The 16769-nt window shown below is 43.3% G+C and overlaps 1 protein-coding gene across 1 annotated transcript in view; it reads left to right on the forward strand.

Annotated features, from left to right (window-relative positions):
• Positions 1-210: 210 nt before the first annotated feature.
• Positions 211-16769, forward strand: part of ermp1 (endoplasmic reticulum metallopeptidase 1) — a gene marked incomplete at its 5' end in the record, with an annotated part of 73900 nt that continues 57341 nt past the window's right edge. The window contains 2 exons of the mRNA XM_080847261.1: positions 211-482; positions 3659-3963. Of these exons, the coding sequence (XP_080703387.1) occupies positions 211-482; positions 3659-3963 (577 nt within the window). The remainder of the gene's footprint in view (positions 483-3658; positions 3964-16769) is intronic.

Below are 16769 nucleotides of genomic sequence, written 5' to 3' on the forward strand. Positions count from 1 at the left end.
AAAAGTGGTCCCTACAAAATGACCGCCACGATTTTTCGTGTGACCTCACTTTGAAACTGTCAGAAACCATGCGATGCGCTATCCAGTTTCTTTTTTTAGATCAGTGGGATACACTCGTAATCTTGCAATCTGCCTTCACGATATTTGTCCCTCGGCGTGTGCCGTCCGGAGTCCGCCCGACTGACGCAAGTTGGTGTACCAGTAGTAAAGATGGAGAGTGACACGACTGTAAGGAGAATAAAACTGAACGCCATACAAAATAATTCATTAAAGAATACAAAATATGCCCATGACCAATATGATAACAACGGCTATGGGGACGTACAAAAGAAGTCCGAAGTCAACTCGTTCTTGTTAAGCGAAGTAGGGTCCACTGTATTGGTGGTTGTATTTATTTTGGTTTTGTGGGGACTAGTTCATTTATCTTTACAACAGCTTGTACTAGGGAGATCGACTGGGGAATTCAATGCAGCCAGAGCAAGGTAAATCACATCTTTAATTTCATAGTATGTCATTGTATTGCCTTGATAATTTGACTAAAACTATGACAGAACCCGTGGAGAACTGGCTAAACTGACCTTATTCCTCGCCTCTTAGGTGGCCAGCTATACTACGTAAAATTGAAAGGAGGAAAAGCAGTGAAATGAGCATGTACATTTCTGCAAAAATGTAGGCATGTAATTATTGATTCATTTGTGAAAGTGAATTGGCAGTAAAGTCTTCCTAGTTTTCTTCAGGCCAACATAGTACTTAGGCATCAATAACTTTTGATATGTTACTGACTTGCTTTTGACTTGTCACATAGAAGATGCATAGCAGTGTTTTTTACGGTCTAACACGAAGGTTTCACTGTAATGTAGTGTATTTAAGCCTATACGAGTTTAGCTGCCCACACGGTATTTGCAGCCTTCTTGCATTTGTAAACACGACTAAGCTAGTTGGTTCACTATCCAAAATTAGGTTAAATAAGATGCCACTTTTCAGTTAACTGTAAATATCAACCTTGTTTGAATGAGATATTTGCTCAGTGTCGCCACATCAAGTGAGATTTAGCTGTTTAAAAACAAGGGGCAGTTCTTGTATTACTGCGTGATTAACATGTGAAATCTGAGTGACATGACCCTGAAAAATGGGAAATGAAAGTGCTTGGCGTCTCCGATGTTTAGAAACCACTTCCAGGCTCCCCTTTGGTGCTGGTTCCTTTGTGCTGTGAGGTCTGAGCATTTTCACTACACTTTAGGCAAAACTATGTGGACATCAGTTATAATCATTGGGTTCAACTGCCTCAGCCACACCCATTGCTAAAAGGTGCAAAGGTGAAGTCTAATAAACAGCTTTTCAGTCACCACAGATAAACATTTGTATTAGAATATGTTGTGTAGATCAGCGTCTTTGAATGTGGCGCAATTAAAAAAACTATCATACTTTGTCAAGTTTCTGCCCCACTACATTTTCTCAGTAAGGGCAGTTAATATGCATTGAGGACATCCAACAACAGCTCAACTATGAGGCCATGGGTCACACAAGAATGGGACCACTTAGTGGGAAGTATACTTCTGTTTACACAGTCTGTGCACATGACCCAAATTTCGTGGTCTGCACAGACTGTCGGTGCAGCACCAAAATATTGTGTCAGTACAGACTTGTGCACGTTGACTGCACATGTGCGAAACAGGCCGTGCAGAATTTTGCCAATCCAGTAGGTGGGAGAAGCTGCAGATCAGGTTGTGTGGAATGCAGTAGAAGGCTCTAAAACCACTTGGCTAGGAACGAGAGAGAGCAGAATAAAGGATGGATGCTTTCGACGAGCAAGTCCTGGAGAAGGTTAGGAGAGTACCCTCTCCTCTACAACCCAAGCCCACAGGAGTAGACATCTATCAGTGTTCTGATTACTGGAAGGAAATTGTCTGAGGGTAAAGAAAACATCTGTCTGCACAAATGGAGATATTTGCGCAGACAGATTTCTTAAGATGAAGTGCAGAATCAGTGACGCGCGTGTGATAATGTGATTAAAGCCCCAATCTTTTACATTGTAAAACATATGGACCTTTTTATTCTTAGTTGTATTTATTCAATACGTCCCTACTTTATTTATTGTTTGTCATTGCTCCACAAATGGAACGGCTCTCCATTGTCTGGTTTCAATTGTGTTCTATAACAATCAGTGTTGAAAAGTTTAAGAATTGAAAAAAAGACATCAGGGCACAGACACCGACACAAACACTTTAAGGAATCATGGTGTTCATATGTTTCCTTCATTCTTTATTTATTCTGGAATTATTTAGTCAACAAGATAAACCAAAAGATAAGGATTTATTCCCTGATTCTCTCTCTGCCTCCCTCTCTCTCTCATGCACTGTAAAAAGGCAATTGTTTTCTGTCACATCATCAGCTCAATATCCCAGTGTGAACTACATATGGACTAGCTATAGCACATCTACTATACATTTTATGTAGTAGTGATATCCTATATCATGGTCCTATATGAGCATTGCTTTCACTGTGATTGGCTTTCTACAGCTATACATGCAAAATCTGATCAGTTTTGTAAGTGATGAGGCTGATGCACTCAATAGCTAGCTATCAATCAACTCCTCAAACTGGCTCGAACTCCTCAGACTAACCTTACCTCAGTCAGGGTAGATAGCTAGCAAGTTAACTGGCAGACTAGTCATGAAAAGTGAGATGTCAATGCACATTTTAAAAGACGCTTCTGACTTTCACATACAGAAAACACAGCCAATTACCCGTATCGTCATTATTTGTGCATAAAATAGCTCTCACCCTAATATAATGGTAGGGGAAACACTGGTATGTGTCATAACAATGAATAAATACATAAATGAAGGTGACCTCTACTAATAAGCACCTTGAGCACCGTCCGTATCCGCATTGCACAAAGCCGTACCAGCAGAAGTAAACTCCCCCCTGGTTGTCCCTTTGAAGCGACACCTTCAGAGTTACAGGCTGCCTCAGGAAGCAACATAAGCACAAGAGTTGTTTGTTGGAAGCTTTATGGCCTGAGTTGCTGTGACTACAAGGCAGCAGAGACTTCATAGATCTGTATGCACAATGCCGGTCATTAGCTGGAGTGGTAGGTAGGCGCACACTGCCATTTATGTAAAGCATATGTTGTCTGGGGGGGTAAATCATGCTTTCTAGATGGCGCTCTGATAGAAAACCTGGATTTGGAAGATGCCAGGAGAACAGGGAGAAATAAAAAATGCATTCCCGTTTATTAACCACAGGGTTAGAACATTTTTGCAAAATCACTGTATAACCAAAGTTAACAGTCTGGAATTTATGGTAGGTTGTCCACGTACTTTTGCTCATGTTTCATCTGCTAGGCCTGGCCACTGTAGGAATTTACTCCTCTCCCTTCAGCATGTAGTGTATTTTCTACCCTGACTGAGGTAAGGTTAGTCTGAGGAGTTCAAGCCAGTTTGAGGAGTTTATTGATAGCTAGCTATTGAGTAATTTGCAGTTAGTAACACCTCTGGTTTCTCTGAGAGCATCTGTTATTGTAGTCGTTATCGGATTATAAAATCAGGTAGCGCAAGTCCTGGAAAAGGAGTAAATGTTAATTCTGTGAATGTGATGTTATTTCATGGTCTATGTTTGTCTATCCTTAACTGCCTATGGGTGTCCGTCCTGGCAGAAAACACCTGGAGAGCATCACCAGTGTGGGTCCTCGACCCGTGGGGAGTGTGGAGAATGAGGTGATCACCGTGGGTTACCTGCTGGCTGAGATCGAGGTCATCAGGGAGGAGAGCAAGGCCGGCCCCCATGCCATTACTGTGGACGTACAACGGCCAACCGGCTCCTTCAGCATCGACTTCTTGGGTGGCTTCACCAGCTACTATGACAAGGTCACCAACATAGCTGTCAAGCTGGAGCCTAAGAGTGGCGCACAGCACTTTATGCTTGCCAACTGTCATTTTGACTCTGTGGCCAACAGCCCAGGTACAGTACAGACTCTCAGTAGCTTCTGCATCGTCTCCCCTTCTTCCTCACACTAGGATGTATGTCTTGCTGTCATAGCTACATGAGAATATAAAAGAATATTTTTGGGGAAATGAAAATATATCAGAACATTCATGGAAATGATAGTTTAATTTAATATAAACTGTTAGGAAGTACATAGTCAAAACCAAGAAATGGCGTAATATGTACTTTTTTATACCAAAAAATGGTTAAATTGCGACTTGTTAGACTTTTTATTGTTTACAGTTCTGTTGTCCTGAACATGGAAGAATGCATAAAATAAATTCTACAAAATCTGCAAGTGGTCCAGACAATGATACCTCCTCCCCATCTAAGGTTATGTGGGAGGAGCGGGATGGAAAGGGAAAAAAGGCTGAACCAGAATTAATATCTTGCATATTTCCAATTCCCTCAGCACAATAGTAGCATTAGGCAGTGACTTCTTTTTAGTGCCTCTAAAACGTTGTTTTATATACACTACCGTTCAAAAGTTTGGGGTCACTCAGACAATTTCGTGTTTTCCATGAAAACGTACACTTTTATGTATCAAATGAGTTGCAAAATGAATAGAAAATATAGTTAAGACAAGGTCAGAAATAATGATTTTTATTTGAAATATTAATTTTGTTCTTCAAATTTTGCTTTTGTCAAAGAATGTTCCATTTGCAGCAATTGCAGCAATGCAGACCTTTGGCATTCTAGCTGTTAACTTGTTGAGGTAATCTGTAGAAATTTAACCCCATGCTTCCTGAAGCACCTCCCACAAGTTGGTTTGGCTTGATTGGTACTTCTTGCGTACCATACAGTCAAGCTGCTCCCACAACAGCTCAATGGGTTTGAAATCTGGTGACTGCGCTGGCCACTCCATTACAGACAGCATACCAGCTGCCTGCTTCTTCCCTAAATAGTTCTTGCATAATTTGGTGTGCTTTGGTTCATTGTCCTGTTGTAGGAGGAAATTGGCTCTAATCAAGCGCTGTCCACAGGGTATGGTATGGTGTTGCAAAATGGAGTGATAGCCTTCCTTATTTAAAATTCTTTTACTTTGTACAAATCTCCCACTTTTCCAGCACCAAAGCAGCCCCAGACCATCACATTACCTCCACCATGCTTGACAAATGGCGTCAGGCACTATTCCAGCATCTTTTCACCTGTTCTGCGTCTCACTTCTGTGTGATCCAAACACCTCAAACTTTGATTTGTCTGACACTTTTTCCCCAATCTTCCTCTGTCCAATGTCTGTGTTCTTTTGCCCATATCATTCTTTCCTTTTTATTGTCCAGTCTCAGATATGGCTTTTTCTTTGCCACTTGGGGCCTCCCACTTCTCTTTCTACTCTGGTTAGAGCCTGTTTGTGTTGTTCTCTGAAGGGAGTAGTACACACCGTTGTAGGAAAAGTTCAGTTTCTTCGCAATTTCTCACATGGTATAGCCTTCATGTCTAAGAACAAGAATAGACGGGCGAGTTTTACATGAAAGTTCTCTTTTTCTGGCCATTTTGAGAGTATAATTGAAACCCACAAATGTGATGCTCCAGATACCCACCTAGCTCACAGGAAGGCCAGTTTTATAGCTTCTCTCAACAGCAAAACAGTTTTCAGCTGTGCTAACATAATTGCACAAGGGTTTTTTAAGGGTGTTCTAATCATCCATTAGTTTTCTAAGGCGATTAGCAAACACAATGTACCATTAGAACACTGGAGTGATAGTTGCTGAAAATGGGCCTCTATACACCTATGTAGATATTTCATGAAAAACCAGACGTTTCCATCTAAAATAGTCATTTACCACATTAACAGAGTGTATTTCTGATTAATTTAATGTTATCTTCATTGACAAAAACAGTGCTTTTCTTTGAAAAATAAGGACATTTTTGTGTGACTCTAAACTTTTGAACGGTAGTGTGTATATATATAAATATACATATATATGTATATATATACAGTCATGGACCCCTGCACTTCTGTCAGATAATGCACCAATACTCCCAGAAAAGTGTCGCAATTACAAATGCTTTTGTATTCACATGTTTATTTACTTAGTTTGCATTGGAAAAACACAAAAAATCTGACAAATAATGCCAAATCTGACTTTATTCCACATAAAACTCAAAAAAGGGCCGGACAAAATTATTGGCACCCTTAAGAAATAATTGTATTTTAAGCATGTAATGCTCCTTAAATCTTTATTTAAACTCACCAGTGGCGAGCCACAGATGCTGGTAATATAGAAATCACATTTGCAAGCAGTTAAAATGGAGCAAAGTTGACTCAACCTTTGTGGGGACCTCCTGGATCTCCTACCATAGCATCTAATTTCATTCAAAAGGCGATGGATAGTGCGAGCTGACACCAATGTACCCTGTGTCTGCATGGTAGCTTGAATTTATTTGGAAGTTGTTCTAGTTTTTTTATCCACCATTCAAACAATCTTTGGTTGCATTCTGTCAGAAATGTTTCTCTTCCTTCCACAACCAGGGAGGTTAGTGACAATGCCATGGGCTGTAAACTTCTTGATGACACTGCTCACAGTGGACACAGGAGCATTAAAATCTCTGGAGATGGACCTGAAGCCTTGAGATTGTTCATGCTTTCCTACAATTTTGGTAGTCAAATCCTCCGACAATTCTTTGCTCTTCTTTATTTTCTCCATGCTCAGTGCGGTATACACAGACACACAACACAAAGGTTGAGTCAACTTTGCTCCATTTTAACTGGTTGCAAATGTGATTTTTATATTACCAGCATCTGTAGCTTGCCACAGGTGAGTGTAAATAAAGATTAAAGGAGCATTACATGATTGAAATATAATAATTTCTTACAATTTTGAAAGGGTGCCAATAATTTTGTCCGGGCCACTTTTGGAGATTTGTGTGGAATCATGTCAGATTTGGCTTTTCTTCTCTGCTTTTTTGTGTTGTTCCAATGCAAACAATAGAAATCAACATGTGAATACCAAAGCATTTGTAATTGCGAAATTTTTCTGGGAGAATTGGTACATTATCTGACAGAAGTGCAGGGGTGCCAATATTTTTGTCCATGACTGTATGTATTGACCAAGGCTTTGAACCGGTTCACGGAATGAAAACGAAAACCAGAAACTTTTGATGTTTTGCTAGGAACAGAAACGAAACCAGAAACTTTAAAAAAAGATATGTTCCGGATCAGAATCGTTTACCTAAAATAATGGTAACCGGTTAATAACGTTATTTTTTCGCTCTTTCACAAGATTCCTAAATGCAATATGATTGGTGATGTTCTCTTCCGGTCGTTAACTTAGATACTAGAGAACCGTGCCGCGCCGCCAGCTGGTAGCCTTATCGGATCAAATCTATGCACAAGCTGTAGCCACCAGTCTCTCAAACTCAATCTTAAGAAGAGGTAAATATTGTACCAAGTATCTCACACATGTTTGTTTTAAATAGGAATTCTATAAGATAGGCTACGAATTTCCAATGCATTGTTGTAAAAATCTGCAGGGTCAAGTTAATGAAATTATAGCTAAGTTGGACAGTTAGCATTGACAGTAGACTACCTTGCTATTGCCCAGCATAACCGACCCTAGTATGTTAAGTCTTTATTTAAAACGTGGGCTAATACGGTAGTTCTCATATTTGGAATTTTAACTTTTTTGTTCAGATGGGAAGACATTGCGAGAATCCTATGCGGCAGCATTATTCATTTGACCCCGCGACTAACAAATCCAAATACAACATTGAGGGATGTATGTAGATACCATTGTAGTTTTGTAATATTTGTATTGTCTCTGTTGACAAAAATGCACTGATTGGGCCCTGACGAGGTTTGGCCAAATGCTGTTATGGTTTGTTTGCCCAATAAACAACATAGCATACATTTTCCTTGTCTTAACTCATGTATAATACTTACAAAATGTCAGAATTACAGTTGCCGCTTACATAATGTAGCCTATAGTGCTTTTTTAATGTTTAATGACAGGATAGAGACATATAAGATTATTTTAAAGTCCTAATGATCAGTCTACTTATTTGTATGTCCCGCAGCTGACATGGAACGCTATTAACCGGTTCAGGAACTTTATTTTTTTGTTCTAACCGGTTCAGGAACGTCAATTTTAGGGTTGGAACGAAAACCGGAAACGTTAAAATACTGTTTCTGATCGGAACGAACCAATTGGGAATAAATTCTGGTTCAAAGCCCTGGTATTGACATTGCAATACTTTGATCTGTTGCGATTATACGAACAGCTCAAATTTGATCAAAATGCTGAAGTACAGTTGATGTCTTGTATCTCGCCTACGCAGCTCTTACTTGTGTTCCCTTGTGTTTCTGATGCGCTAGTGAACTGTCAATCACGTACGTATTTTCGGTTTTTCAAGATGGCCGCGCTGATGGCCCAAGGTTGCAAGTGTCATAACATCTGGCTTGCTCTACTCATTGGAAACTACCTGTTACATTTGATATTACCTGCTCAATAACATTTTGTGCAGAAATACTGACATTGCAATAGGATTGTAAACAGAGACAGTATATAAAACCAAATACTGACGTACAGAATCGTCGCATCAATTGTTTGTGACGTACAGAATCGTCGCATCAATTGTTTGTGATTACAGCATAGATTGTTTGTGGCTACAGACTACACAACTAACAAGATGGCAACATCACCTGAGGACTCAATCCTCCTGCAAAACGCCCAAAACAAGATAGCTTACCTGACTGATGACATCCGTAGACTTTCTGCTGAGCTGCGAAAGAAAGAAGCGATCCTCTCCAGTTTCAGTGAAAAACTCCGGGAGAAAGAACTTTTACTCTCCAGCTTCACTGATCTCGCAACCGATCAATCGAAGCAGATCTCCACCCTCAGTGCAGCCCTCCAGGACACTGTCCTCTGGGACCCATCAGGCATCCGAGCACCTGTCTCCTCCACTCCTGGCCCTCAACCCTGGACGGAGGTCATCGTTCGCGACCGAAGAAGAAGGCACACTAGGGCGGTCACACCTGCTCTGCCCCTCGGAAATCGGTATTAGGCCCTCTCCGCAGTCGAACCTTCAAACACTCCACCGGCCAAGTCGGACGAACAGCAGGACCTGCCGCGTGCCTCGCCAGCCCAGTCATCACCTCCAGCAACTTCCCACTGGACGCTTGCCAGTGTCCCGGCGATTGGGGCTGCTCCTCCGGTCGATTCCTCCCTGGGGGCTGAAGTTATCTCCAACGGCTGTCCAAGGGGTTCCTTCGGTGAAGCATCCGTCCGTTGCCACATCTACCATCCAGTCTGATCAACCAGGCCAACAGCAAAATGGATATTCCTCATCCCGGCGAAGGCTGCTGCAGGAGGCAGTCTCCAGGTGATCGGCAACTTTTCCCACGGTGCCTCCTGAGGCGGAGCCCGACAGTGCCTCTCCCCTCCAGCCCTCGGTGGAACAGACGCTGCAGGGAGCCTCTGAAAGCACTGCCACCACAGACTGTATCCCCGGCCCCAAGATCCCAGTCATTCAGCCACTGTTCCCACCATCCACTCTGATAATCGGCGACTCCATCACTAGACATTTGCGCTTCTTCAACGTTATCACGCGTTGTATGCCAGGCGCCTTGGTTACTGAAGTCCTGGCTGAGCTCCGGGATATGCTTCCAACTCTCCCATCTACAATTCGGAGGATTATTGTTCATGTCGGGACAAATGACTCTGCCTGTTGTCAGTCAGAGCTCACAAAAACTGACTTCAGTGCTCTCATTAGCTACCTTAAGCAGTGTGGTAAATCTGTATTTGTCTCCGGTCCAATTCCTACCAATGGGCGCAGGAACGAGCGTTTCAGTAGACTTTTATAATAATAATAATAATAATAATAATAATAATACATTTTATTTATAGGGCGCCTTTCAAGAAACCCAAGGTCGCCTTACAACAGTGAATAATACATTGAATAATACATAATACAGCAACAGCAACAACTTCAGTTGGCAGGACCCTTTACAGGTTATAGGCTTTCCTAAACAGGTTTTGATGTGAGTTTTAAAAAGAGCGATTGAGTTAGGGTCAATGTTCCTGATGTCAGAGTTCCAGAGGTGAGGGGCAGAGCGGCTGAAGGCTCTGGATCCCATGGTGGACAAATGGGCTTGGGGGACGGTCAGGGTGATGGAGGAGGCAGACCTGAGAGACCGGGTAGGGACATTGATGTGGAGGAGGTCAGAGAGGTATGGAGGGGCGAGGTTATGGATTGCCTTAAATGTGTAGAGGAGGATTTTGTAGTTAATGCAGTGTTTAATGGGAAGCCAGAAGAGTTGATGTAGAACGGGGGTGATGTGATTGATGGATGGCGTCCTAGTGACGATACGGGCAGCAGCATTTTGTACAAGTTGAAGTTTATGGAGGAGTTTGTGTGGGAGACCAAAGAGAAGTGAATTGCAGTAGTCCAGGCGGGAAGTGACAAGGGAGTGAACCAGGATTGCGGCGGTGTTGGGAGTGAGTGAGGGGCGGAGGCGGTTGATATTGCGGATGTGAAAGTAGGCAGATCGGATGGTGTTGATGTTGTGGGTATGGAATGATAGGGTGCTGTCGAGGACGACACCCAGGCTTTTAACCTGAGGAGAGGGGGTAACCGAGGAGTTATCTATGGTGAGGGTGAAACTGGGGTGTTTGGTGAGGGTGTGTTTGGAGCCATTGAGGACTGCCTCAGTTTTTTCACTGTTAAGCTTTAGGAAATTGGAAGAAAACCAGGATTTGATTTCCTGTAAACAGGCACAGAGGGAGGAGGGTGGGAAGGTGGAAGTGGGTTTGGTGGAAACGTAGAGCTGGGTGTCATCCGCATAACAGTGGAAATGACTATTGTATTTACGGAAAATCAGTCCAAGTGGGAGGAGATATATGATGAAAAGGATAGGGCCAAGGACAGAGCCCTGGGGAACACCAGTGGAGAGGGGGGATGGGTGGGATGAGAATGATTTTAACTAGATGAACTGAGTACGGCCAGAGAGATATGAGCGGAACCAGTCTAGGGGTGTGTGAGTTATGCCAATGGGGGCTAGTCTGTCAAGGAGGGTGGAGTAGGATATGGTGTCAAAAGCCGCGCTCAGGTCGAGGAGGATGAGGATGGATAATAGTCCTGAGTCAGCTGCCATCAGGAGGTCATTAGTGATTTTGATGATTGTGCTGTGGCGGGGGCGAAAACCGGAATTGTTCATAGAGGTTATTGTTGGAGAGATGAGCATGGACCTGTGATGCCACTACTTTTTCCAGGATGTTTGAGAGAAATGGCAGTTTGGAGATGGGACGAAGGTTATTGAAGTTGTTGGGGTCTGAACCAGGTTTTTTCAGCGTCGGTGTCACTGCAGCAGATTTAAGAGAAGATGGGACTGAACCAGAGGTCATGGAAGAATGGATAATGGCAGTTGTCAGGGGCAGTAGAGAGGGGAGGGAGGCTATAACCAGGGAGGATGGCAGGGGGACGAGTTGGCAGGTGGATGATTTGGATTTCCCGATGGCATCTGATAACTCGGCGGCAGAGGGGAGTTGGAAGCATGAAAGTGGTACAGAGATGGGGGAGTGGAGAACTAGAGGGGGTGGACAACTAGACATGTGAGGGGTGAGTTAATGGTGGATGGTGGCTATTTTTTTTTAAATGACATCAGGGTGTTACAGTGGTCAGTGGAGTAGAAGTGTGGGGGAAGGGAATCTGGGGGGCGCAGTGTGCTGTTGACCACTGAGAACAGGGCCCTAGTGTTCCCAGCACCAGCAGTGATTTTTTCTGTAAAGTGTTGGGATTTGGCTGAGGAGAGGGCGTCTTTGTATTTGATGATATGGGCATGATAGATCTGCTTGTGGATAGTGAGTCCAGACCTTCTGGAAAGCCGCTCCAGCTGGCGCCCTTTGGCTTTCAGCTGACGTAGGTGAGGGGAGAACCAAGGGGCAGGGTGGGTGAATGAGACAGTCCGAGTTTTGAGGGGAGCAAGTGAGTTCAACAGAGTTTGGAGACCATTATTGTAGAGAGAAACCAGATGATCCGGGGTGCATGGGGAAATTGTCAATGCCTGTTCTGAAATCAGCTAAATTAATGTTTATTATGTTACGGAAGGACATAACATGTGACTGTTTGGTTTTGGATAATGTTAAAGACAAATTAAACGAAACAAGCATGTGATCAGAGATGGGGAGATCGACAGCAGAACAGTTAAAAGGAGTGACACCTGAGCAACAGACCAAGTCTAAAATATGGTCTTTGGAGTGGGTAGGGAAATCAATACATTGTTGGAAGCCAAAACTGTCCAGGCAAGAAGTGAACTCCTTAGTGGAAGCATTATTAAGGTTGTCCATGTGAATATTGAGATCTCCCAGGACAATTATGTTGGATGAGAGTGAGCAGATGTGGGTGAGAAATGTGGTGAATTCATCAATGAAATCCTTATTAGGTTTAGGTGGGCGGTAGATGTTGACAGTTGGAGTGGGACCATTCAATTGTAGAGCGACAGATTCAAAGGACTGACAAACTGGCACAGTGACAGGCGAAACCTTCCAGGGAGACCACCTCCTCTGCCTTTCTGACGGGGTTGAGAAGTGTAAACAAACCCAGGTGGAGTAGACTCATTCAGCTGAGAAAAGTCTTTTTAGCCTTTACACTTGGCTTCGGGACACTTGCGGGGAAACCAACGTGGGTTTTATTGATCGATGTGTTCTGGAACAGACAATCACTCTACTTGAGGGATGGATTACACCCAAACGCGAAAGGCACACGCCTGCTAGCTGCAAATATCCACTATGCCGTGACATGCAGTCGCCATGCTCTGAAATTACTTCCTGCCTCTGACTTCCGCTCCTCTCCTGTGGAATATACGATCCCCCTGCAGCATACGGCATCTGGCGCCCTCTGCTGTCCCATTCCGCAATTGACAACAAATCGGAAAATACCCAAGATTAGGCAAAGTGGAAAATATGGAGTGGATCACCCGGATTACGGAGCTTGCAGAGACTTCCACCCTCAGCTCTGTCTCCTATCACCATGGAGCTGTTTAATACACAATTCCTCACAAATAAATCCCTCCTCATAAATGACCATATTATAGACAAAAGGCTTGACTTCATGTGCCTAACTGAAACCTGGCATAAACCAGTGGACTACTACGTACTCAATGAAGCATGCCCACCTGGATACAACTATATGGAGAACGCCCGCAGCTCTGGTCGTGGTGGTGGACTGGCCATCATACACCGGGCTGAACTAAAACTATCTCCTCTGCAAATGCCTGATCTTTCTTCTATGGAATGTCTGGCCTTCAAATGTAAACATCCATACCCCATGACAGTGCTTCTTATTTACCGTCCTCCAAAGCCAAACCCATCTTTTTTTACCAGAGATGTGTTGATGGCCAGAGAAGTGATCTGCTGACCTCACTCTACAGTATCTCAACAAACATTGTCATTGTTGGTGATCTTAATATCCATGTCGACAACCCCTCCTGTCTGTTTGCAGCAGATTTCCTAAATGAATGAGTGTATTGGCCTGCAGCAGCATGTTGAGGTCCCTACTCACACCAAGGGGCACACTCTGGATCTGGTCATCACTGACACTGCCCTAATCAATAACATACAGGTCTACGATCTTGATGTATCTGACCACAAGGTGGTCTCAATGGCCTTTACTTTTATGCTGCCTACCACTACACTTAGGCGTCAAATATCTTTTCGCAACTGGAAAATAATTGACGCAGCCACTATGAGCATGGGTCTCCAGCTCATCACCTGCCCAGCATCTGCGTCAGCGGATGAATTAGTGGAGATCTAAAGTACCTCCCTGAGCAGTGTTTTTGATCTCCATGCCCCGGTCAAATCACGTATTGTAAATTTCTCACGGTCTGCTCCATGGTTCACTGATGAACTGTGGAAAATGAAAACAGCTGGGCGTGTCTTGGAACGGCGATGCAGGCCCTCTGGGCTCACAGTCCATAAGCTGGCCTTCCGTGAACATCAAAAGGCCTACTCCAATTCCCTTAAAGATGCTCGCTCACAGTTCTACTCCAGCCTAATAAATAAAAACCCTGGAAACTCTAAACAGCTTTTTTCCACCATAGAGCATCTCCTGAAACCACAACTATCCTCCTCAACTGAGGCTACAGAAGAGCAATGCAACAGCTTCATTGACTTTTTCAGATCAAAGGTTGACAGCATTCGCTCTGAGATGTCCAGCTCTCCATCTCTGCTTCCCTCTGACGCCAGCACCTTATCTGCAAGTGTGCTGTCTCCCCTGCATCTTGCTGAGGTTCAGGAGAGCCATGTTGAGGAAATCCTCAGAAAAATGAAACCCTGTACCCAGTGGTTAAATTGGCTTTTGTGAGGAGGGGGAGCCATTGTGTGGTCAATGGTCATCTTTCAAAAGCATGTTTATTAATATCGCTCTCACATACATTATGAATTAATGCATTATTACACTAAAGGGGCTCTTTTTCCTTTTCTTATGCGTAGGGGTTGAATAGTTTTTCAAACAAAAAGGCTACAATTCAATGTTTTCTTAAAATCATATCAAACAACATTATTCGCACGTAACAAAGCTGCATGAAGAAAATAAAATGTATGCTCATGAGTACATTAGTGCAGACATTGGTATTTATACAGTAGCCTACCGGTATATCATCACTTATTTCAGGGTCATTGGAAATCTATTAGCCTACAGTTTTTCAAAATGACTTTGCACCAACAACTTTAAGTTAGCCTATGTGAACTTAAATATTGTGTGTAATTCAGAGCTGAAACCACAACAGAGGGACACATGTCTTTGTATATCATATTAGCCTAGTATTTTAGTTAAACTGGTATTGTAAAAAATATATTTTTAAGTAAATATTGGAAAACTAATAGTTGAGTTTGATTATTTCAGTTAGGTCTACAATTAAAGCAGGTAGCGATAGTCTACAAGATTTGACATTTGATTTGACATTCCCCTATGAACATTAGCACCTTAATGCGAGTTTAACTGCACTTTGTCGTAAAGTGGTGTCATGTTTTTTTCTTTGGGTTAGGATAGCTTAGCTCGTTGGCTATTAGGTTCTGTTCTGAGTGAAGGCTAAACAAACTGCTTGGCTGCTTCTTAAAGTTAGCTTAGTTCAAATTGTTTCAGGCTGAAAATGCCAGTCTGAACAGCAAAAACAGATCATAAAACACATTCTAGCGGTGGCTATTTGGTGGACAGCTTACTAACAACAACAATGTTCCGTTAGAAAACCATTTTAACAATCACCAAAGATTGTAGCTGTCGATTTTTGACACGTCTCATAATTCCATGCATCATCGATTGGCTACAGTGTCTTCGATAAGTCTTGTGAGTTATATAGTCTCATATTGCAATGCGTTAGTCAGGAGATAAAAAAATATGAAAAGTAGTATATGATTATTTTACAATGAGGGACACGGAGCTGAGCTCCGACGGGGTTTGTTGTGGACCTAAGGAGGCGGAGCTGAGCGCTCCGGCCCAATTAAACCTCTGCCTGTACCTGTACCCTTGACCCCATTCCCACTGCTCTGCTCAAGTCACACATCCCCACTCTCATCACCAAAATTGTCAACCTTTCCCTTCAGTCAGGCTGTGTCTCTCCGGCTCTCAAGGTCGCTGTCATCCGTCCCCTTCTCAAGAAGCCCACCCTGGACCCGGAGGTCCTAGCCAACTACCGGCCTATCTCCAACCTTGCCTTCCTGTCCAAAGAGCTAGAGAAGGTAGTTGCTTCTCAACTTCAGGACCACCTCAAACACAACAACCTGTTTGAAAAATTCCAGTCAGGATTTTGTTCAGCCCACAGCACTGAAACAGCCTTGCTCAGGGTGACGAATGACCTGCTGATGACAGCCGATGCAGTATCACCCTCACTCCTCATCCTCCTGGATCTGACTGCTGCATTTGACACAGTGGATCACACAATCCTCCTAGAGCGCCTCCACACCACCATTGGACTGTCAGGCTCTGCACTCAAGTGGTTCCAGTCCTACCTGTCTGGCAGAACTGAGTATGTCTCACTGGAAAGATGCAATTCCAGACAGCTCCCTGTCTCCTGTGGTGTTCCACAAGGTTCTGTCCCCACTTTAACCCTGCCAGATGCTGAGAGGCTCGTCCACGCCTTCATCTCCTCAAGACTGGACTACTGCAATTCACTGTTCACTGGGATCACTGGCAGGAACATCCAAAAGCTTCAGTACATCCAGAACAGCGCTGCCAGGATCCTGATGAGTCAGGAAATACAACCACATAACCCCCATTTTACACTCACTGCACTGGCTCCCTGTCTCATTCCGCATTAACTACAAAGTCCTCCTACTCACCCACCAATGCATAAACGGTCATGCCCCCCCTTACCTGCAAGAACTCATCACTCCCCAAACATCAAACCGCCCCCTCAGATCCAATAACAGTTTGTTCCTGCAGGTCCCAAACACTAGGCTACGCACCATGGGCGACCGGGCCTTCTCCGCTGCAGCCCCGCGACTGTGGAACAGCCTCCCAGACAACTTAAGGGCAACACAGACACTGGACTGTTTTGAGACTGGCCTAAAAACCTTTTTATTCAGAAAAGCATTTCCTACTTTTTAAAAAACGTATAATTTTCTTAAACTGTGCTTTTGCTGAGCTCTGTTTTTTAGCACTCTGAGATTCTGCCTGAATGAAGAGTGCTCAACAAATAAAATTAATTATTATTATTATTATTATACACTGCTCAAAACATTTTTTGAACAGGGTATGTCATGAATTCAATTGCACTTTTTTTTTATAATTATCTGGTCAGTTAAGTAGCAGAGGGGGTTGTTAATCAGTTTCAGCTGCATTGGTGTTGA

Source organism: Sprattus sprattus (genome assembly GCF_963457725.1).
Source record: "Sprattus sprattus genome assembly, chromosome: 11".
Classification (NCBI taxonomy): domain Eukaryota; kingdom Metazoa; phylum Chordata; class Actinopteri; order Clupeiformes; family Clupeidae; genus Sprattus; species Sprattus sprattus.